Source organism: Stegostoma tigrinum, chromosome 1 (assembly GCF_030684315.1).
Source record: "Stegostoma tigrinum isolate sSteTig4 chromosome 1, sSteTig4.hap1, whole genome shotgun sequence".
NCBI classification, from domain to species: domain Eukaryota; kingdom Metazoa; phylum Chordata; class Chondrichthyes; order Orectolobiformes; family Stegostomatidae; genus Stegostoma; species Stegostoma tigrinum.
Genome location: NC_081354.1, coordinates 43,361,629 through 43,386,828, shown reverse-complemented (window position 1 = coordinate 43,386,828; position 25,200 = coordinate 43,361,629). Strand labels below are relative to the sequence as shown.

General features: G+C 43.7%; 1 protein-coding gene across 8 annotated transcripts in view; it reads right to left on the bottom strand.

Moving 5' to 3' along the window:
- The window catches only part of fstl5 (follistatin-like 5), a 568,620-nt gene that overhangs the window by 26,275 nt on the left and 517,145 nt on the right, over positions 1-25,200 (bottom strand). For all 8 annotated transcript variants that reach the window (XM_059645031.1, XM_059645027.1, XM_059645034.1 and 5 more), the window contains one exon: positions 5,497-5,615. In XM_059645031.1, coding sequence (XP_059501014.1) covers positions 5,497-5,615 — 119 coding nt within the window. The remainder of the gene's footprint in view (positions 1-5,496; positions 5,616-25,200) is intronic.

Genomic DNA, 25,200 nt, shown 5'->3' with positions numbered 1-25,200 from the left:
TGGTTGTGAAGTCAGATGATAGGGGTGTCTGAGAGACTTTTAAATAAGAACATGAATGGAGGAATATGGCCCAAGGATAGGCAGAAGGGTTACTTTAATTTGGAGTCATATTCGGCACAACATCTTGGGCTGTGGGGTATGTTCCTGTGCTGTGTAGTTCTATGTTCTATGGTGACAAATGACCTCACTCAGTAAAGTGAAATGCAATGAGGCATTGGTTTCAAGGCATGAGGGAATTCCATTGTATGTTTAGATGAGAGAAGTTGGAGCTATTCTTCTTAGAGCAGAGCACATTGAGAAGAGGTGTGGCGTAAAGACACAAAATCAAGAGACATTGTGATAGGGATTTCTTTTATAGATAACAAAGTGTGGAGCTGGATTAGCACAGCAGGCTAAGCAGCATCTCAGGAGCACAAAAGCTGACGTTTCGGGCCTAGACCCTCTGATGAAGGGTCTCAGCCCGAAACGTCAGATTTTGTGCTCCTGAGATGCTACTTGGCCTGCTGTGTTCATCCAGCTCCACAGTTTGTTATCTCAGATTCTTCAGCATCTGCAGTTTCCATTATCTCTGAGACATTTCTTTTATTATTTTTTCAGAGCATGTGGATTTTGCTGGAAAGACTGGCATTTCTTGCCTGTTCCTAACTGCTCTTGAACTGAGTACCTGTTTCAAAAGAGAGTTTTGCTTTGGGTCTGGAGTCACATGTCAGCCAGATTTGGTAAAGATGGCATACTTCTTTCTCTAAAGAACATAAGTGAACCTAATGGATTTTTACAACAATTGACATGATTGCTATCTTTGAGCTCCAAACTGTAATTGACTTCAAATTTCACCATCTGTGGTTGTGGGATTTAAACCAATGTCCCCAGAACATTACGCTGGGGCCTTTAGATTATGAGTTCAGTGATATTACCACATCCTAACTCTTCCTTACTTTGAGAAAAACTGTTCCCAAAATTCACTGGACTCGAGGGTGGTTCCTGCAGATTGGAAAACAGCTAACGTGATGCCACTGTTTGAAAAAGGAAGTAGACAAAAAGCAGGTAACTAGAGGCCATTGGCTTAACTTTGGTAGTGGGGAAAATGCTTGAATCTATCATTAAGGAAGAAATAGCAAGACATCTGGATATAAATTGCCCCATGTTAACACCCAGCATGGGTTCATAAAGGGTAGGTCACGTTTAATTCATTTGGTGGAAATCTTTGAGGAGATCACTTGCATGGTGGACAATGGGGAACCTGTGGATGTGGTGTCTCTGGATTTCCAGAAGGCATTTGACAAGATGCCACACCAAAGGCTGCTACATAAGATAATGGGGCAGCACGGTGGCTCAGTGGTTAGCACTGCAGCCTCACAGCGCTAGGGACCCGGGTTCAATTCCAGCCTCAGGCGACTGTCTGTGTGGAGTTTGTACATTCTCCTCTTGTCTGTGTGGATTTCCTCCAGGTGCTCCGGTTTCCTCCCACAGTCCAAAGATATGCAGGCTAGGTGGATTGACCATGCTAAATTGCTCATAGTGTTCAGGGGTGTGTGGATTATAGGGGGATGGGTCTGGGTGGGATGCTTCAAGGGGCGGTGTGGACTTGTTGGGCCGAAGGGCCTGTTTCCACATTGCTGGGAATCTAAAGTTGCACAGTATTACAGGTAATGGATTGGCACAGATAGAGGATTGGTTTACGAGTAGAAAGCAAAGAGTAGGGGTAAATGGATGTTTTTCTGCTTGGCAGTCAGTGGCTACTGGTGTGCCTCAGGGACCGCAATTGTTTACAATTTACATGGATGATTTGGAGTTGGGGACTAAGTGTGGTGTATCAAAATTTGCAGATGACACTAAGATGAGTGGTAGAGCAAAGTGTGCAGAAGACACAGAAAGTCTGCAGAAGGATATGGATAGTCTAAATGAGTGGGCAGAGGTATGGCAGATGGAGCACAATGTTGATAAGTGTGAGGTCATCCATTTTGGTCGGGATAACAGCAAAATGGACTTTGTTTTAAATGCTAAAAAATTGCAGCACACTGCTATGCAGAGGGACTTGGGTATCCTTGTGCGTGAATCGCTAAAAGTAGAATTGCAACTGCAGCAGGTAATTAAAAATGCAAATGGGATTTGCTAGAGGGATGGAGTTTTAAAACACGGAGGCTGTGCTGCTGCTGTGTAGGGTCCTGGTGAGGCCACACCTGGAGTACTGTGTGCAGTTTGGTCTCCTTACTTGAGAAGGGAGATACTAGCACTGGAGGGGGTGCAGAGGAGATTCACTCGGTTGATTCCAGATTTGGGACGTTTGGATTATGAGGAGAGACTGAGTAGGCTGGGACTATACTCATTGGAATTCAGAAGAATGAAGGGAGATCTTATAGAAAATATAAGATTATGAAGGGAATAGATAAGGTGGAGGCAGGGAGGTTGTTTCCACTGGCAGGTGAAACTAGGACTAGGGGGCATAGCCTCAAAATAAAAGGAAGCAGATGTAGGACTCAGGTCAGGAGGAACTTCTTCACCCAAAGGGTTGTGAATCTGTGGAATTCTCTGCCCAGTGAAGCAGTTGAATCTACCTTGCTGAATATATTTAAGGCAAGGTCTGATACATTTTTGAACAGTAAAAGAATTATAGGTTAATGTGTGCAGTTGGGTAAGTGGAGCTGAGTCTCATAAAGATCAGCCATGATCTTATTGAATGGCGGGGCAGGCTCCAGGGGCCAGATGGCCTTACTCCTGTTCCTAGCTCTTGTGTTCTTATGTTCAATGGGGTAAGGAGCCAAAACCAAAAGGACATTGGCTATTTGTCATTCAATTTAAATCAAAGTTGACATGAGTGAAATACAATGTAGGAGCAAATTATTGCAGAAGCTGGAATCTGTACTGAAAACAAAAAACTTCTGGAGATCATAGTAGGTCAGTCAGCATCCATGGAGGGAAAGCAAGCTAATGTTTTGAGTCTAGATGACTCTTCATCACAGCTGAATTGGTGTGGAGGGGGTAGCGTATATGCAGTAGTGGGGGGAGGGTCATTGGAGGAGGTTAATAGTTCAGATTAAGTGATCGGAATGTGAGAATTACATAACAATGGCGAGTCTAACGGCTAGACTGGGAAAAAACAGACAGTCCCACTGGGGTGGGTGGTAGGGGGAGGTGAAAAGGGTGACGGAGAATGTAACAAGTAAAACTAAAAGAAGGAAAGAATGCATTCATAATTTGAAGGTGTTGAACTCAACACTGAGCCCAGAAGGTTGAAAAATTTCTAGTTTCAAGATGAAATGTTGCTTCTCCAGTTTTTACTGTAATTTGCTGGAGCTTTGCAACATGCTGAGGATAGACAAATGGGCATGCAAGAGGACAGTCAAGTGGGATGGTTTCACCAAGTCCACTTGATGCCCTGTACATTTCAGAAAGGAATGCACTTGCAACATATATCAATAATGTCAAAAAAGCAATAAAAACCATTGTGTGACATTCAAAATAATCAAACACCTGTTTGAAACAGTGATTATAAAAAGAATAGTCTCTGTATTATAAGATATGCAATTCAATAATATTGCTTCATGGTAATGTTACTGGATTAATAATTCAGGAAACCTCATTTCAGATGCTACCATGGCAGTCTGAGTGCTTGAAATCAGTTTAAAAGCTATCCGGAAATTAAAAGGTCAGTGTCAATAATAGAGGCCATTAAGTGGAATTTCCTTTTCAGCACTTGCCTTGAATTCTGTTGAAAATGGGTAAAATAACTACAGCACCAGAGCTTCAAATATACCTCTCCATTTCTGACCATGGCTCTTCCCCTAGTCAGGAACTGTGTCTGGCCAGTACTTTGCATAAATATCCTGTGATGATAGGATCACACTACAAAGGCCTTGGAGAAATCTGATTTCATACTCCACACTAATCTCATCATAGAGGTTGGTATGTAGTAATCTGTAAAACCCAATCAGGTAAATTTAGGAACTCTGAGGGAAGCCTACTGAGGAGTCAGGTACCTTTGGAAAAGGAAATTTAAAAGGCCTTGCCAATGTTCCCTCAGAAACCTCATGGCTGCTGAATTCCAGTACATATCCCATCCATATCCTTATGCCCCATTGATATCCCTTCAATTACTGCAATGCCACTTGCAAGCCGACCATTCCAGCATCCTCTATGTGTAGAACCAATGGGTGATAACGGTGGCAAGTCATTATCAACATTGCCTTCAAAACTAAATTCATCAATCAGTGTTGGAGCTTGGCACGATGCAACCATCTGGTAAATAGATCAACAGATATCTGTATTCCTTATAATAAATATTTGGCCAAGAATGGCTAATGGGGTCAGTTCAGCAGATCTGTTTACATGGCTTGAATGTAAAGCCATTCTTTATACCCAATCTTGAAAGGCAGCCTTTGATTAACTGATTTAAGAAGTCATAATAAGTTATCAGTGTCTTTGAAGTGGTTTATAATGCCTGCTTGTTTATTTGAATGAGAAAAAAAAGTTTGAACAGGATTACAAGTGTATTTACTGATACTATGAATGGTTGTAGTAGGTTGACACTTTTACAGAGTGCCAGAATTAACAGTTATCATTTTTCAAAGAAAATTTTCAAAGCCTGCTCACTTATTTTGTTAGTTCCAAGGGCATTTTAGACTTGTTAATGACTCAATGCTTCTGCACATGGTGTACACTTTGAGAGTAGGTATGGAGGAGACATGAATCTAATGGAAGAGGTATGAAAGTATCACGGGGATAATGAAAGGAGTCTGGAGGGACATGAAATATGGAGAGTATGCTGGCACACAAAACAGGCAAGGGAGGGTATGAGTAAAGATGGAGGTGAGTGGGAAGTGAATGGGAAGGATGAAGGCTGGGGGCTAGGAAGAATTAAGAACAGGGAAAATATAACTCTGAAACCATTTCTTATGCTTTGCAACTATTGGATCATACTAGCAAAGCCACCCTCAAAACAAGATGAGCTTAACTGTATCTTTATATGTTTATTTTGATTATTTATTGTTTATTTATTACAGTCCTGAGATGAGATTTTGAAGACAATAAAGGTGAAACTTTAGGTGAAACTGGCGGAGGTGAAAATTTATTTGGCAAACAGGAGGCTGGAAGAACTGGAAGAAATTCTGAGGAAGGGTTGCCGGACCCGAAACGTTAACTCTGTTTTCTCCTCCACAGATGCTGCCAGATCTGCTGAGCTTTTCCGGCAACTGTGTTTTTGTGGCTGGAAGAACACAGCAGGCCAGTCCTGAAGATGGATAATATCTGAAATGTTGCCTGCTCCCTACCACCAGATGCTGCCTGGCCTGCTGTGTTTTTCTAGCCTCCTGATTGTCTGCCTTAGATTCGAGCATCTGCAGTTTTTTGTTGTCTCTAAGAAAATTCATTTGCAGTATATCTGGAGTCAGGGATAGGACACACCACAGGAAATGGTGAAATGCTTTAATTTTGACAATGAATGATATTGCTGTATAAATAAATCAATTCAAACGACTGCATTTCTACAAATGTACCCACCTGATTTCCTAGAATCTTCTCAGAAGGTTTAATGTGTCGCTGAATCTCACATTCTATCGGTTGAATCACCTTGATTCCGTCCTCATAAAATATATAGAACATGTTTCCTACTCCCAATCCTAGCAAAAAAAGACAATGACAAGTTTGAAGAAAGAAAAGGAAATGTTGGAAATGCAGAAAGTCAAAATCAGAGCGAATAATATAAATGCACAGGACATCAGTCAGCAAATGAGCGAAAGCAGTTAAAATTTCAGGTGGTACCTCCATGGGAAACATTTTGATAAAGGACCTACAAGATGTTTGGCATGCTTGCCTTCATTGCTCAGTCATTTTGAGTATAGGAATTGGGAAGTCATACTGAGGTTGTACAGGACATTGGTGAAGTCTCCTCTAGAACACTGTGTCCAATTCTGGTTGTTCAGTTATAGGAAGGATATTAAGCTGGAGAGGGGTCAGCAGAGATTTACCTGGATGTTGCCAGGCATGGAAGGTTTGAGTTATAAGAAAAGCTGGATATTCTGGGACATTTTCCACTGGAGCATAGGGGTTGAGAGGTGACCTTATAAAAGTTTATAAAATAATGAGAGGTACAGATACAGTCTTTTCCCTAGGATGGGGAATTTCAAGACAATAGGCACATTTTAAGGTGAGATGAGAGGGATTTTAAAAAAAGACGTAAGTGGCAATTTTGTTTTACACAGAGGGTAGTTCACATATGTAATGAATTTCCTTTGAAAGTGGTAGATGTGGGTGCAATTATATTTTAGATAAAGACATTTAGATAAGCACACGAGTAGGAAATGTTTGGCAGGATATGGGTTGGATATCAGGCAGATGGGACTAATTTAGTTTGGATTTATGTTCGGCATTGGATTGGTTGGACTGAAGGGTTTGTTTCCATGCTATATGGCTATATGACATGAACATTCTCCTTCAGTTTAGGAATTCATGAGATATCTTGGAGTGGCAACAGTAATTTTGAATATACGCATCTTTCAAACTCATTTCTGGGAAAGGTGGGATGGATTCAGCCACTTTTCGGAATTTTCACAAAGGCAATCCTTCATTGTCCCAGAGACAATTGTCTGTTTAATTAATGATGGGGCTGTGTTCATGAAGTAAAAAGGCTGATTAGCGGGCTGGTGCCTTGTTACCATGGACGTGCAGTCCTCTTACAGGTTCATCTCCCATCAGTACGGTCTCAGAGCTTTCTGCTTCTTCCTGGATAGAACGCCTGAACTGTCCCCATCCTCTATGACCCTCCTTTGCCTGGCCAAGCTCGTCTTCACTTTGAACATTTTCTCCTTCAACTCCACTCATTTTCTTTAGGTCAAAGATGTGGCCATTGCTACCCACCCTATCAGCAAAAAACTTTAACGGCTATTACCATCACCTCCATGTGAATGCCAGCACCAGACATATTCCCTTCCCCTCCCTTGTCAGCCTTGTCAGGGACTCTTATTTCCAGGACACGCTGGTCCATTCCTTCTCCATTCCCAACACCTCCACACATCCCCATGGCACCTTCCCTTGCCTGTTTACCTCCTCCTTCCTCAGTATCTAAGGCCCCAGACACATCATCCAGGTGATGCAGCAATTTAAGTGTACTTCACTAAATTTAATCTACTGTATTCACTGCTCATAATGTAGTCTCCTCTACACTGGGGTGACAAAACACAAACTGGGGGTGGTGACTGCTTTGTGGAACACATTCTGTCTGCAAAAATGACCCTGAGCTTCCAGTTGCCTGCCACATCACCTTGTTCCCTGGGCAATGTCACTCTTTCAGGCTTGCTGCAGTGCTCTAGCAAACATCAGTGCAGGCTTTCTTATCAGAGCTGCATTTTTCACTTGGGAGCCCTTTAGTACTCAATTATTTTAGGGCCTAAACACCTTCTCCCAAGTCTTTACCTTAACTCCTCACATGGCCTGCTACCATAACCATCCCAGTGTCAGCCACTAATATTTTTAATTATTAGCTATTGGTTCTCCAAGGTTGATCTTTACTCATTCCTTAGTCTGCCCAGAGGTTGTTCTCTTTCTCTGTCTTCATATCCACTTATTGTTTACTCCTCCCTCCTCACTCACCCCACCTTCAGTAATGTTTTCCTAGCTACAATCAGATCTGAAGAAGGACCACTGGACCAATAATGTCAACTCTGCTTTCTCTCCAAAAATGCAGCCAGATCTGCTGAGTTTTCCAGCAATTTATGTTAGTCTTTCTGATTTCCAGCAATGATAGTTCTTTTCTTCTTTCTTGGGCCAATCAAAGCCCTTGAGTTTGAGAGGAACAGCATATGGAATGAAAGGTAAATCACAGACAGACACATCAACATGAAGGTGCCCTCACTCTAATACATTTAAATCCATAATTAAGGAATATTTTGAGCAGTCAGTCTATCATAGGGTTTGGAGATTGAAGGGTCATTAATCTATATAGAGGATGGCTTGAGGTTGCCCTTTCCTTCCAGGCATGCAAGGAGCATCTCTAGTCCTATCTGGATAACTGGTACCTTGAATTGCTACCACAGCCATGTTCAGACACCAAAACTGGCACCCAGCTCCTACAAGAGACCGAAGTTTTTCTGGCCGCCTCAATTAATTACACTCAATAGGGCTTTAAAGAGCCTAAACAGCTATCCAAATCCACTTTTGATTGCTCTGCTGCCCCTATAAAAATGAACAAGACCACCTTTGTACCTGACCCCAGCAGGGTTTGACAGTCCAGCCAATATAGCCATTATCATGCAGAAGATGGCCATCTGGCCCATTGGATTGGGGTGGGGGTGGTGGAATCTCTATGTGGAGAAGTCCAATCAGACTAATTTTCCTGCTGTCTCCTTCTACAGCTTTGCTTGCTTCTTTCTCCAAAATACCCATACATTTTCCTTGTGAAGTTATTGATTGTCTCTGCTTCCACTAACCTCAAAGAGATTCAATGCAAAGAAAGGTTCTTTTTCAAATTCCTCACCTACAATTCCTGTGGAAAGAAGTTGAATCTATATCTCCTGGCTCTTGTTCTATTAGCTTGTTAATGTTAACATTTATTTCTTTGGCTACCTCATCTAAACCTATCATAATCAACCCAGAAGGATGAGGGACCAGATACTTGGAAGTAACGCCACCTACGTTTCCCTCAAAGCCATTCATTATTCTGACTTGGAATGACATCACTGTTTCTTCATTGGTGCTGGGTTAAAATCCTGAAATTTTCATTATTTTCATGATATTTGTTTCTAAAACTTACTCATCACTGCTCTTAAGTAAGCATGCTATACTACTATGAATGTCCTAATATTCTGTAATCCTATGGTGCCACCACCTCCCCCCCCCCCCCCCCCCCCCCCACCCCACCAAAGTTTGGAAGACTACAGCAAGCCCTTTCATTAACCACAGCCTCATTTCCCAAACAACCTGGATGTGTGCCATCTAGCCCAGGATTCTTAGCCACTCTACGTATAAGCAGGCTTTCTAGTGCAGCTTACCTGTATATTCCTCCTTAGCAACACTGTTGGCTAACCTGCTGTAAACTTTCAGAAGTCTTTACAACTAATGCTTCACTCTATTTTTAAAAAAATATTGAAAGCAACCAATATTTGAAGCATGTAGAATGTACTTTGCAGACGACACAAAACTTGGAAAAGTTGTAAACTGTGAGGGGGAAGGGCACAGATGAGTTGGTAGAGTTGGTGAGTAGGTGGCAGATGAGTTTCAATGCTAAGAAGTGTGAGGTGATGCACTTTAGCAGAAAGACAATATAGAATAGGCAGTACAGTTCTAAGAAGGGGTACACGAGTGGAGGGACCTGGGTGTTAATGTGCACAGATCATGGGATGCGGCAGGACAGATAGAGAGAGCAGTAAGTAAACATACAGTGGCTTTAGCTTTATAATAGAGTAAAAATCTAACACTGACCAGTTAACCCGCAATTTAAAATATAAGCACAATATATTTTGAAAATAAAGCCAGAAATAACTAGTTTGATTATACTGATATTCTTTGCAAAGGAGATTTTCATTGTGTTTGATTGAGATCTTGAATCCCTGGTACGTGTCATGTGCTGATCCAGCCTGGACCTCATTATCAAATTCCTTAAAGGCACATAGCAAAGAGTGAAGTGGTAATGTTGAACATGTATAACACACATGTTAAACTTTGGCTGGAGTATTGCATGCAGCTTTGGAGGGATGTGAATGCTTTGGAAAGAGTACAGAAATAGCTTACAAGAATGGATCCAGAAATGAGGAACTTCAGTTACAAGGAGATAGTAAGAACTACAGATGTTGGAAGTCAGAGTCGATACGGTATGGAGTGGAAGGAACACAGCAGGTCAGGTATCATCAGAGGAGCAGGAAAGTCAATGTTTCGGGTCAGCACCATTCATCAGGACAGTCTAGTATGTTGAACTGAGGTATTCAAAAAGGAACTGGATAATTATTTGAATAAAAATAATGTTCATGGGTATGGGGAAAAGCAAGAGCGTGGCATCGGGTAATGATGCTCATTAAGAGCTGATGCAGACACAATGGGCCAAGTAGCCCTGTTTTGCACCATAATGCTTCTGTAATTCTGTGAATTTGACCTAGGTGAATAACAAATTGTACTTGTCCTGATAACATTAAATATCGTCCTTGGAATGTTTTATTTAACAACCAGTAGTTGTACTTGTTCTTATATATGTACCATATGTACGTATATATGTACCATATGTACGTATATTGAGAGTATTTCATTTAGAAGTTTGGATATAGAAAATGCTAATAACAATAGTTTTACAAACACATAGCTACATGACAAAAACTTCCTTCAGTACCTTCCTCCTGCCATAGTATGTTTGCAACTGCAGCATCAAGAAAAGAGAGAGCCAGAATATAATTTAAACACTTATAAACATACTAATTTCAAGGACAAGATAAATGTCACAAAAGACACTGCAACATACCAAATATAGCTTTTAAAAAGACAAAATGAGACCATGCAATATGTTTTCACAAAGCTGTTTATTACAGTGGGAAGTTCCAAAAGAATATAAAGAGCGCTGAGATACAACAGTTGAGTCACCATTTTTATCTGCTGTCTAATCTCTTTTTTTATTTGAATCACTGATCTTTAAAAAAGGCTAGCAATTTATGAAGAGATAGTAGGAACTGCTGATGCTGGAGAATCTGAGATAACACGTTGTGAAGCTGGATGAACACAGTGGGCCAAGCAGCATCAGAGGAGCAGGAAATCTTGATGTTTTGGGTTGGGGCCCTTCTTCAGAAATGGGGGAGGGGAAGGGGATTCTGAAATAAATAGGGAGACGGGGGAGGCGGATAGAAGATGGATAAAGCAGAAGATAGGGTGAGAGGAGACAGACAGGTCAAAGAAGCGGGGTTAGAGCCAGTGAAGGTGAATGCAGTTGGGGAGTTAGAGGGGGATAGGTCAGTCCAGGGAGGACAGACAGGTCGGGGGGGGGTGCGGGATGAGGTTAGTGGGCAGGGGATGGGGGTGGGGCTTGAGGTGGGAGGAATGATTAGGGAGGCGGGGACTAGCTGGACTGGTTTTGGCATGTGGTGGAGGGAGAGGAGATTTTGAAATTTGTGAAATCCACATTGATATCCTTGGGCTACAGAGTTGCCAAGCGAAATATGAGATGCTGTTCCTGCATCTTTCATTGTGGCAATGCAGGAAGCCCAGGATGGACATGTCATCTGAGGAGTCGGGGGTGGGGGGGATGATTGAAATGGTTCGCGAATGGGAGGTGTAGTTGTTTGTTGCGAACAGAGAGTAGGTGTTCTGCAAAGCGGTCCCCAAGCCTCCGTTTGGTTTCCCTGATGTAGAGAAGCCCACAACGGGAACAGCTAATACAGTATATAACACTGACAGATGTACAGGTGAACATCTGCTGAAAATCTTCTTGGGGACTGGGATGGCGGTGAGGGGAGAGGTATAGGGGCAGGTGTAGCACTTCCTGCGGTTTCAGGGAAAAGTGCCAGGTGTGGGGCTGGAGGGAAGTGTGGAGTGGATAAGGGAGTCATGGAGAGAGTGGTCCATCCGGAACACAGATAAGGGTGGGGAGGGAAAAATGTCTTTGGTGATGGGGTCAGATTGTAGATGGCGGAAGTGTTGAAGGATCATGTGTTGGATCCGGAGGTTTGGTGGGGTGGGATTTGAGGACGTAAGGGATTCATCCAGCTCTACACCTTGTTATCTCAGATTCTCCAGCATCTGCACTTCCAACTATCTCTGATGCAATTTTAACCCCACTGCAAAGTCTCTTCTAAGGATGCGCACTCTGAAGAAGTTACCCTCCTCCCTCTGGACAAGCCTCAGTGGATCTCGCTCCCACTGCAACTCTCTTGTAATCTCTTTGGCCCTGAAAATGCTCAACCATGTCTTGAAGCAAACCAGATACGACAGCCACATCACCTTTCTTAGTACCTGCCTACAGAACAGATCATCCCCAATGGACTACAGTCCACAGTCAGGCCTTCCCATATTGGCCCCAACCGTGACAATGTCTACATTCAGAACATTGAGATCCTTCAGAAGGGTTTCTCCTTGCGACTCCTGAAACACACACTCACAGCAATGCATCGGCATCTCCTGGCACGACAAACAAGCCTAGCCCAGCTCACAGCCTCCCTCTCCCAGACCTGCAAATGACCTCTCCTGTTTTTTATTCTTTGTAGAATCCACAACCTCAACTCACAATGCTACTCAGCTTTATTGGATACTAAAAGCTGTAAGTACAGTAAACTTACTGGTGCCTGCCACCCAAAATGGGCTTCCTCCTGAATCCACAACCCTACCCAGGACCTTCCCCACAATGTGCCCGCCGCCATTGTCCATGTGGCCACTGTTGGAGCACCCACAGATGACATCACATCCTCCGCCACCGGGTACACTACTTCTGGGACAGCAAAGGCCATCGACACCGCTGTTGACGCCACCGCCTCCATTTCCGAAGCCAACACCACTGACATTGAAGACCACCTACCGTCACCTCTGCTGCCCCCGCCTAGCCTGCTCCGCCCACTGCCGACGCCACTCTGCGCACCACCAACACCAACACAACTCCGCCCATCACCGACACCGATGCAACTCTGCCACCGCCAATGCCGATGCAACTCCATCCATCACCAACGCCAGTGCAGGCAACGCCCACCACCGCCAATGCCACACGGCCCACCACTGATGCCGAAATCGCTCCGCCCACCATCACCACAGCCAGCAGCTCCAGAGGAGACGGTAGCGCCCAGCCCTGCCGGGTCTTTCCAATCCCCCCAGACCTCCCCCTTACTGAGGACGAATGGTTGGTCCTCAGTAAAGGGCTCACGCTTGTCTCCCCCCGCAACCACACATCAATGAATAATGGTCACATTTGGACATTGAGCAGCTTTTCCGCTGCCTCCGCCTCCACGCTTACTTCTTTAATTGTGAGCCTAACCCTGCCTCTACTGACCCCTTCTCCCATCTCCAACATGCCCCCTCCTCTGGGACACCACCCCAAGGTCTCCTACCCTCCATTGACCTCTTCACCTGCAAAAGACGTCAAGGCATCAATCATTTCGACCTCTCCATCCCTCTCATCCACTCAAACTTCTCCCCAGCAGAACGTGCAGCCCTCCGCTCCAACCCCAGCCTCACCATAAAACCCCATGGACAAGGGCGGGGGCGCAGTTGTAGTATGGTGCACTGACCTCTACAATGCCAAGGTTAGATGCCAACTCTCTGACACCTTCTCCTACTGCCCCCTTGATCATGACCCCACCCCCAAACACCAAACCATCATCTCCCAAATCTTCTACAACCTCATCACCTCAGGTGACAAAATAATCAGAATGCATAAAATACTCCAGAAGAGGCCTCACCAATGTCCTGTACAACCTCAATGTAACATCCCAACTCCTCTACTCAAAGGTCTGAGCAATGATGGCAAGCGTGCTAAATGCCTTCTTAACCACCCTATCTGTATGTGATGAACTTCAAAGAATTATTTACCTGAACCTTTAGGTCTGTCTGTTCTATAGAACTATCCAAGGCTATACATCTAATTGTATAGTCCTGTCCTTGTTTGTTTTACCAAATGCAGTACTGCACAACAATCCAAATTAAACTCCATCTGCCACTCTTTAGCCTACCGACCCAATGGATGAAGATCACTTTGTAATCTTAGAAAACCTTTCTCACTGTCCACTCTACCATTGATCTTGTTGATTTCAACAAAGTTACTAACCATGCCTTCTATATTCTTGTCTTATTCATTCAAATAAATTACAAACAAAAGTGAACCAAATGCCAATCTGTGTGGAACTCTGCTTGTCACAGGCCTACAGTCTGAAAAACAACCCTCCACTGTCACTGACATAACAAGGAGTAGAGCTGGATGATCACAGCAGGCCAAGCAGCATCAAAGGAGCAGGAAAGCTGACGTTTCAGGCCTAGACCCTTCTTCAGAAGGGTCCTCCACCGTCACTCTCTGTCTCTCGTGTTAAGATAATTTTGTATCCAATTGGCAAGCTTACCCTGAATCCCAAGTGAATCCCAACTTTGTCTTATACATCTAGTCAAGAATAGAGGCGGACAATTAAAAACTCACTGGAACCTTATCCTCAATAATAAGGGAGTCCAGCACATTCGTGCAAAATAAAAATCTGATGACCCTCAACTCCACTTCACTACCTTATAAACCTTGATTCCTTTACTGATTAGAAATTTATCTTTTAGCCTTGAATATAATTAACAACCCAGCCTTGACAGCTTTCTGGTAAAGAATATATAAAGATTGATAACTCTCTAATAGGAAAAAAATCCTCATCTGACTATTCCCTTACTCTGAGATTATGGCCTCTGGTCCTAAACATTCCCACATGATGAAACAACCTCTCTAATCTATTCTGTCAAGTCAAATATTGTGTATTTCAATAAGGTTTCACACATTCCTCTAAACTCCAATGAGTACAAGTCTCCCTTACAAGAATTTCTCTCCACACGCAGAATCTACTTTGTGAACCTTTTGGATTACAACGCCACTATAGTTTTCATAAAATTGTTCTTCGTATTCCAGGTGCTGTCTGGTTAGTGACTTCTATAATTTTAGCAAGATCTCCCGATTGCTATCTTATTCAATAAGATCATGAATATTACACATTCCCACCAACCTCTGAAAACGTTTGATGAAGTTACTTATCAAGAATCTAACTTCTTCTTGTCTTAAAAGTTATTCAAATGCTGATGTTCAACATTTTTTGTAATAGAATCCCTACAGTGTAGAAACAGGCCTTTTGGCCCCACTAGTCCACAATGACCCTCAGAGCATCCCACCCAGTCTCATCCCCCTATGACCCACTTAATCTACACATCCCTGAACCCTCCAGGCAATTTGGCATAGCCAATCCACCTAAGATGCACATCTTTGCACTGTGGGTGGAAATTGGAGCACCCAGAGGAAACCAACACAGACACAGGGAGAAAGTACAAACTCCACACAGACAGTCACCCAAGGGTAGAATCGAACCTCATTCCTGGCGCTGTGAGGCAACAGTGCTAACCACTGAGCCACCGTGCTGCCAACTTTTGAGGAAGCAAGTCTCAAAGACTTAGACGCAAAATGCCAGCCTTCCTGCTCCTCTGATGCTGCTTGGCCTGCTGTGTTCATCCAGTTCTACACCTTGTCATCTCAGATTCTCCAGCATCTGCAGTTCCTACTATCTCTCAAGGACTTACAACTCTTTTAAAGCAAAAATCTCATTTTTGTCTTAAATGGGCAATCTTTTCTTTAAAAGGGAAATTTTAATTCTAGAGATGCTCAAATATAAGTTTCTCCCTCTTTATGTAAAAGCCCATTTTAATCGATTAAAAATATTTTATTCAGAAGATTTTGAAGTGCCTGTGACACAACATTATCAGAAGCCTTGGAAAGTCTTGCTATTATATATGAGATAAGGATGTCCATTTTGGAAAACTTGTTAATGGTTGAGTATTTATTATTTTTTGTTCTTGGTGACTGAAAATCACAGTGTTCAGCTCTGCATTGACTCCTGCTGCTGACATTGGCCTACTTCTGCTGCTCCTTGCTATGCTTTTATATTTTAGATTGACAATGTGAAAATGCTGGCAAGACTTCAGTGTAATTGTGTGAAAGTACAATTTGGCAAGTCAGTGAGTAGTTTTAAAATAGAGGACAGAAGAGTGTTAGATCAGTCATTGAGATCTACAGCACAGAAAAAGTCCCTTTACATATTACATCAGTGCCAGTCAAATCAACCAACTAACTATTCATGCATGTTAAAGTACTTGGCCTCTATATACCATTAATATTTGAGGTTCACGTACTGACCTCTGTGTTAACCACTAGTCACTGGCTGCCACTCAGGAAATGACCCATTTATTTCTAATCTCTGCTCCCTGTCTGTCAGCCAGTGTTATTACCATGTCATTAGACTACTCCAATCCCATGTACTCTAATTTTACATGTAATCTCTGTGGGGGCCCTTACTGAAATCCTTTAGAAAGTCCAAGTAAACCAGATCCACTGGCTCCCCCTTATCAACTCAGCTATCGAAGCAGCCAGATGGCCTTGGATGCACCTGATTCTTCAGTCACTACTGCAGATGTCAGATTGGGCTTTCTGAGAGTGAACTCACAGAAAATGACTGGCCCAGATGAAGCTCCTGTCCATGCACTCAAATCCTGCACATACCAGCTAACAATGTCTTTAACAATGATATCTCACCGACATCTTTAACCTGTCCTTACTATATTCTGAAGTCCCTGCCTACTTCAAGAAGATTGTCATAATCCCAGTACTAAAGAAAACTCATGCAGCATGCCTTAAAGACTACAGCTAGCTCTGATCTCCAGAATTATGTAGGTTAGACATGGCTCACATCAACTGTAGCCTCCCAGCCTGGCTCAATCCCTTGCAATTTGCTACTATCATAACAGGTCTGCAGCAGATGCCATCTCCTTGGCCCTATACTCATTCCTGAAACGTCTGGCTAACAAGGATACCTACGTCAGGCTCCTACTTATTGACTATAGCTCAACACCATAATTCCAAACATATGCTCAAACTCAAGACCCAGGTCTCTGCTCCACCCTCTGCAACTGGATCCTCAACTTCCCGACTCAGACAGCAATCAGCAAGAATAGGCAACAACATCTCATCCATGACAATCCTTAACACTGGCGCCCCTTACTACACTCCCTGTACGCTCATGACTACATGGCCAAATTTTGCTGTTACTCCATTTACAAGCTCATCTACAGTGATACCACCATTGTAGGCCAGATCTCAAACAAAGACAATACAGAATATACAAAAGAGATAGAGTACTTGCTGGTGTGGTGTAAAGATAAAGATCTCTCCCTCAGTATCAGCAGAATGAAAGACATAATAATTGACTTCAGTCATCAAGGTGGAAGGAATGTCCTGATGCATATCAATGGAGGTGGAGTTGGTTGAGAGTGTCAAGTTCCTCAGAGTTACAATCACCAACAATCTGTCCTGGTCCATCTATGGTGGTGCGATGGTCAAGAAAGCACAGAAACACCTCTACTTCCTCAGGAGGCTAAAGAAATCCAGTATGCACTCTCACCAATTTTTATAGAATATTATATTTTATCCGGATGTGCCACGGCTTGGTATGGAAAATACCCGGTCCAGCTCAGTAAGAAACTGCAGAGAGTTGTGAACACAGCCCAGCCCATCATGCAAGCCAACCTTAATCCATTGACTCCACCTGTACTTCTTGTTGCTTCAAAAAGGCAGCTAATATAATCAATGATACCTCCCACCCCATTTGTAATATCTTCCAAACTCATCTGTCAGGCAGAAGAAACAAAGATGTAAACACATGAACCAATAAATGCAAGAACAGCTTCTTCCCCACTGTTATTAAACTTTTGAATGGACGTCCCAAATTTAAATTTAAATTTAATGGTGGTTTCGCTCTTTGAGCATGTTCTCAGCAGACGTGACATTGCATTCTGCACTCTGTTTTATTACCTCTATGCACTTTATATGATAATGATCTGCTACCTCACACATAACAAAACTTTTCATGTACCTAGGGACATGTGACAATAATAAATTGAATCAAATCAATCAAATCAGTCAGATACATTTGAGACATTTAAGCGACTCTTGGATAGGCATATGGATGTAGGTATGCAGGGTAGTTTGATCTTAGAGTAGGATAACAGGTCGACACAACATTGTGGGATGAAGGGTACTGTGCTGTATCCTAAAATCAACTCTACTTGTTAACCTGTTATGCCAAACAGAAATTAAATTGACAGAATGGAAACAAAACTGGATTAAATCCAAAAAATAAAGAAAAGAACTCTGGATGCTGGAAATCTGAAACAAACAAGAATTGAAATTGACTGAGAAACCCAACAGATCTGGCAGCCTCTGCGGAAAGAGGAAAAATAAACGTTTGTCCATGTCCGAAGAGGATGAGAACACCTTGGTAGTTTTTTTCCTGCGTTTCCCAAAAGGCAGCAAAATAAATTACCAATAAATAAATAAATTGGGGTGGCACAGTGGCTCAATGGTTAGCACTGCTGCCTCACAGCACCAGGAACCTGGGTTCAATTCCACCCTCAGGTTACTGTCTGTGTGGAGTTTGCACATTCTCCTCATGTCTGCGTGGGTTTCCTCCAAGTGCTCTGGTTTCCTTCCACAGTCCAAAGATGTGCAGGCTATGTGAATTGGCCACGCTAAATTGCCCATAGGGCTGAGGGATGCCTAGATTAGGGCAATGGGTCTGTGTGGTATTTTCTGACGGATAGTGTGAGCTTGTTGGGCCAAATGGCCTGTTTCCACACTGTAGGGAGTCTATTCTATGTGATAAATCAGGTAAACAGGTACATAAAATATGAGATAAGAGAGACTGATTCTCTTACAGGTACTTAAAGTAGTCAGAAGAAATACAAGCAATAAATCACACTCTGGATGCTTTTAGTTATACTTAAATCTTCAAGCAGAGGATGGCTACTTGCTCATGATAAGCATAAATTTGTCAAAACAGCAACAATCAGATTATATTACTGCTTGTTGTGTGAATAACCTGCGACAGCAAGCAGAGGTACTATTACTAGATTCAGTTAATAGAATGGAAAACGCATATGATGCTTTAAACCCCACCCCAAACTTAGATTTTCAATTCTAAATTTCAAATGGGAGAACAAGGCAATGAAGTAAATAAATGTGATATGGCCCCACTTCTATCCATACTTTCCACTTCTCATATGGCCCCATTTGGAACATAGAACATAGAAAAGCACAGCACAGTACAGGCCCTTCGGTCCACGATGTTGTGCCGTGGAATAATCCTAACCCAAAATTAAAATAACCTAACCTACATTCCCCTCAATTCACTGCTGTCCATGTGCATGTCCAGCAGTTGCTTAAATGTCACTAATGACTCTGCTTCCACGATTTCCACTGGCAAAGTATTCCATATGCGCTCACAACTCTCTGGGTGAAGAACCTCCCTCTGACGTCTCCTTGATACCCTCCTCCTAACACTTGAAAAGTATGACCCCTCGTGGCAGTCAATCCTGCCCTGGGGAAGAGTCTCTGGCGATCGACTCTATCCATGCCTCTCATTACCTTGTACACCTCGATCAGGTCACCTCTCGTCCTCCTTCTCTCCAGAGAGAAAAGTCTGAGCTCAGTCAACCTCTCCTTGTAAGACAAGCCCTCCAGTCCAGGCAGCATCCTGGTAAACCTCCTTTGCACCCTCTCCAAAGCCTCCACATCTTTCCTATAATAGGGCAACCAGAACTGGACACAATATTCCAAGTGGCGTCTCACCAGGGTTTTGTATAGTTGCAGCATAACCTCGCAGCTCTTAAACTTGATCCTCCTGTTAATGAAAGCCAAAACACCATATGCTTTCTTAACAACCTTATCCACTTGGGTGGAACTTTGAGGGAGCTATGCATTTGACCAAGATCCCGCTGTTCCTCCATACTACCGAGAATCCTGCCGTTAATCCTATATTCAGCATTTAAGTTCAACCTTCCAAAATGCATCACTTCGCATTTATCCAGGTTGAACTCCATCTGCCATTTCTCAGCCCAGCTCTGCATACTGTCAATGTCTCGCTGAAGCCTGCAACGGCCCTCGATACTATCAACGGCACCTCCAACCTTTGTGTCATCAGCAAACATACTAACCCACCCCTCAACCTCCTCATCCAAGTCATTTATAAAAGCTACAAACAGCAGAGGCCCAAGAACAGAGCCCTGCGGGACACCACTCAGCGCTGACCTCCAGGCAGAATACTTACCATCAACAACCACTCTCTGTCTCCTGTCAGCCAACCAATTCTGAATCCAGACAGCCAAATCACCCTGTATCCCATACCTCCTGACTTTATGAATGAGCCTGCCGTGGGGAACCTTATCAAATGCCTTGCTGAAGTCCATGTACACCACAGCCACTGCTCAACCCCCGTCAACCTGTCTCATGACTTCCTCAAAGAACTCAATAAGATTTGTGAGGCATGACCTGCCCCTCACAAAGCCATGCTGATTCCCTTTAATCACGCTATGCTTTTCCAAATAGTCATAAATCCTATCCCTCAGAATTCTTTCCAAAACCTTGCTGACCACTGAAGTAAGACTGACTGGTCTGTAATTTCCAGGGATTTCCCTATTCCCTTTCTTGAAAAGTGGAACAACATTTGCCTCCCTCCAATCTTCCGGTACGACTCCCATGGAGAGTGAGGAAGCAAAGATCTTCACCAGCGGCTTAGCTTCCCGGAGCAACCTAGGATAAATCTGGTCTGGTCCCTGGGGACTTATCAATCTTAATGTTTGCCAAAATTTCCAGCACATCAACTTCCTCAATCTCGATCTGTTCAAGCCTGTTTTCCTGCTCCTCAAAGTTCTCATTCACAACAAGGTCCCTCTCCTTAGTGAAAACCAAAGCAAAAAACTCATTTAGGGTTTCCCCTATCTGCTCAGACTCCATGCACAAGTTTCCTACGCTATCCTTGATCGGCCCTACCTTCTCCCTGATCATTCTCTTATTCCTCACGTATGAGTAAAATGCCTTTGGGTTCTCCCTAATCCTTCCTGCCAAGCCTTTTTCGTGCCTCCTCCTGGCCCTCCTCAGTCCACTTTTGAGCTCCTTCCGAGCAAGCCTGTAAAGCTGTGCAAGACCCTTGCTTCCTCCACCTTACGTAAGCTGCCTTTTTCTTTTTGACGAGAAGCACCTCTGTTCTCGTCATCTAAGGCTCCTTAATCTTACCCCTTCTTACCTGTTTCAGAGGAACAAATTTATGCATCACTCGCAACAACTGCTCCTTAAACAGTCTCCACATGTCTGATGTGCCCTTTCTGTGGAACAATTGCTCCCAATCTGTACTTCCCAACTCCTGCCTGATAGCGTCATAGTTTCCTTTTCCCCAGTTAAATATCTTCCCCTGGTAACTGCTCCTTTTCCTTTCCATGGCTATGGTGAATGTGAGGCTGTTGTGGTCACTGTCACCAAAGTGTTCTCCCACCACGAGATCTGACACCTGTCCTTGCTCATTGCCGAGCACCAAATCCAAAATGGCCTCCCCCCTTGTCGGCCTGTCCATATACTGAGTAAGTAAACCCTCCTGAACACACCTGACAAAAACGGCTCCATCCAAACCACCTGCACTAAGGAGGTTCCAATCAATATTGGGAAAGTTGAAGTCACCCATAACAACAACCCTGCTATGTTTGCACTTTTCAACAATCTGCCGGCCTATGAGTTCTTCGATCTCCCTACTGCTATTTGGGGGTCTGTAGAAAACCCCCAATGAGGTGACTGCTCCCTTGCTGTTCCTAACTTCCACCCGTACTGACTCGGTCAATAAATCTTCCTCGGCAACCTCAGCCCATACCAGCTCAGTAGACGAGTCCTCATCAAAAGTTCTTTCAGCCACCGTTATACTGTCCTTGACCAACAAAGCCACACGTCCCCCTCTTTTACCACCTTCCCTGACCTTAATGAAAGATCTAAACCCTGGAACCTGAAACATCCATTCCTGACCCTGCTCTATCTATGTCTCCGAAATGGCCACAACATCAAAGTCCCAGGTACCTATCCAAGCTGCAAGCTCACCGACCTTATTCCGGATACTCCTGGCATTAAAGTACACACACTTCAACCCAGCTTGCTGTCTGCCAGCACACTCCTGTGACACTGAGGTCCTGTCCATGTCTGCCCTATGCTCATCCTCCTGTGTACTAGGACTACACCTCAGTTTCCCATCCCCCTTCTGAACTAGTTTAAATCCACCCGAATAGTACTAGCAAATTTCCCACCCAGGATATTAGTGCCCCCCGGTTCAAGTGGAGACTGTCCTGTTTGTAGAGGTCCCACCTTCCCCAGAATGAGCCCCAATTGTTCACGTACCTGAAGCCCTCCCTCCTGCACCATCCCTGCAGCCACGTGTTCAGCTGAAATTTCTCCCTGTTCTTTGCCTCGCTATCACATGGCACGGGTAACAAACCAGAGATAACCAACCTGTTTGTTCTAGCTCTCAGCTTCCACCCTAGCTCCCTGAAATCATGCCTGACATCCCTATCCCTCTTTCTACCTATGTCGTTGGTGCCTATGTGGACCATGGCTTGGGGCTGGTCACCTTCTCCCTTCAGGGCCCCAAAGACACGATCCGAGACATCACGGACCCTAGCACCTGGGAGGCAACACACCAACCGTGAGTCTCTTTCGTTCCCGGCAAACCTTCTATCAGTCCCTCTAACTATTGAGTCCCCAATGATTATCACTCTCTTCCTATCCCCCCTTCCCTTCTGTGCAAAAGAGACAGGCTCTGTGCCAGAGACCTGCACCCTACTGCATGCCCCTGGTAAGTCGTCCCCCCAACAGTATCCAAAACGGTATTCTTGTTTTTCAGGGGAACGACTACAGGGGACCCCTGCACTGACTGATTTTCCCCCCTTCTAACACTTACCCAGTTTTCTTCACGCTTAGGAGTAACTACTTCCCTGTAACTCTTGTCTATCACTGACTCTGCCTCCCGAATGGTCCGAAGTTCATCCAGCTCGCGCTCCAGTTCCCTAACGTGGGTGCACTCTCCTGCAGACGTATTTGGATTGGACATTAATGGCGTCCCTCACCTCATACATCATGCAGGAGGAACATTCCTCTAACTGCACTGCCATCCCTGCTAATCCCCGAAACAGAAAGTAAAAAAAAAAGAGAAGCTTGATTTGTCTCGGATTTTCACAATGATCACTTATATAGCTGAGGGATGTAAAAAGGTCCCACCCTTCCCAGAAACCTCTGCTCCAAAGTGCTGCTGCTGCAACCAGAAATGGAAGGCTCCGACGTTTGAGGCAAGCTTTTTAAAGATTTAAAAACTCTGACGCACCGGCTTCCCGACAGGCCCCTGGTCCAAGCTCCCACTTGCGCTGCTGCTGCACAAAGAAATGGAAGGCTCCATTTCGAACCACATTTTCCATTTCTCAAACCAGATCTCACAATCTTGCATTTGCCAATATAAAATGTAATTTTCAATGATCACTGTTCCATACTATTTGGATCTCTCTATGCTCATCAGTATACTTCTTTATTGTTTCTAACCCTCCTCCAATTTAGTGTCAACTACAAGTTGATTTGCTTCTATTCTTAGCTCTCTCTCTGTCTCTCTCTCTCTCTATATTTATATATATATCTAAATATTTCAAATAGCAATACACAATAATATATCCTTATGGTGGTACCTCGCTAATGTCAAGAGATAGCTACTCACAGTCACCCTTTGCTACTTACTTGCTAATACAATTCCCCAAAGTATCATTCTCTTATGTCATAACAAATCATCTTTCATAAAGGAAAGAGTTCTGTAGCAGTCATGTCATAGGTTTAATAATTCTAGGGGAGGCAACAGCCAAATGGTATTATTGCTACACTATTAATCCAGAAATTCAGCTAATGTTCTGGAGATGAGGGTTCGTAATCCCGCCATGGCAGATGGTGGAATTTAAATTCAATCAAGAATATCTGGAAATAAGAACCTATGAATGTGAAATCATTGCTGATTGCTAGAAAAGCTTACTAATGTCCTTCAGAGAAGGAGATCTGCTATCCTCACCTGGTCGGGCCAACATGAATACTATAGCAATGTGGTTGATTCTGAACTGTACTCTGAAATGCCCTTGCAAGCACACCAATTGTCTCAATAATTATAAAGTCTTAACAAAGAAATGTAACTAGATAGGCAAGCTGGCATCGACCTAGGCACCGGAAAAGACAACACCAGAAACACCTCTGTCTATTCTGTCAAGTCCTCCTTGGCATAGCTATCTCATAGATCAATCAAGCAATAAACTGACACAGACATACTCATTGAATCATACCTTATAGACAATGTCCCAAACACCACCATCATCATCCCTGGGAATGTCCCAGCAGAGGTGATGGCAGTACACAGCTGAGTGAGAATTGCCCTTGGACTCCTCAACAGAGACTCCCGACCCCATGAAGTTTCATGGCTTCAGGTCAAACATAGGGAAGGAAACTCATTCTGATTATAATGTACTGTCCTCCCTCAGATAATGATGTAGTGCTCCTCCACTTGAAGTAAGCACTGAGCAAGGTGCAGACTGTATTCTGAGTGGGGATTTCAGTATTCACCACCAAGAGTGGCTTGGCAGCACAACTGATCAAGCTGGTTGGGTCCTAAAGGACATAACTGCTAGAATAGCTCTGTACAAGTCATAAGGGCATCAATGAGAGGAAAGAACATACATCACCTCATCCTTATCAATCTGCCTGTTGCAGATGCATCTTTCTATGGTAGTATTGGGAAAAATGGTCACAGCACAATCATTATGGACACAAAGGCCTGCCTTCAAACTGAGAATACCCTCTATTGTGTTGTGTGGCACTATCAGTGTGCTAAATGAGACAGACTTTTAGTAGACCTATCAACCAAAATTTGGGCATCCACTAGGCATTGTGGGCCATCAACAGCAGCGGAATTTACTCCAGCACAATCTGTAGCCTCATGGCTTGGCATATCCTCCACTCAACCATTCATCATCAAGACAGGGGATCAACCCCGGCTCAATGGAGAGTGCAGGAGATCATGCAAGGAGCAGCACCAGGCATTCCTAAAAATGAGATGTCAACCTGGTAAAGTTATCAAGCAACACTTGCCTGCCAAACAGCATAAACAGCAAGTGAGAGGAAGATCTAAGTGATCCCTCAGCAAATGGATCAGATTTAAGCTCTGCAGTCCATCAGTTGTGAATGGTGGTGGACAATTAATTCAATGGAGGAGGAGGCTCCAGAAAATCCCCTACCTCGATGATGAAAGATCATAGAAAGACCACAGTATGAGCCCAACACATTAGTACAACAGATAAGGCTGAAGCTTTTGCAGAAATCTTCAGCCAGAAGTGCTAAGTGGATGATCCATCTCAGCCTCCTCCAGTGGTTCCCAGAGTTACATATACAAGTCTTCAGCCACTTCAATTCACTCTACATAATGTAGAGAAATGGTTGGAGGCAATGGACAATAAAAAGCCAATGGGCATTGACAACATTCCAGTGATAGCACTGAAGACATGTGCTTCAGAATGTGCTGCTCTTCTTGTCCAGCTCGTCCAGTACAGTTACAACACTGGCATCTACCTGACAAAGTGGAAAGTTGCTCAGGGATGGCCTGTACACAAGAAGTATGACAAATCCAATCCAGC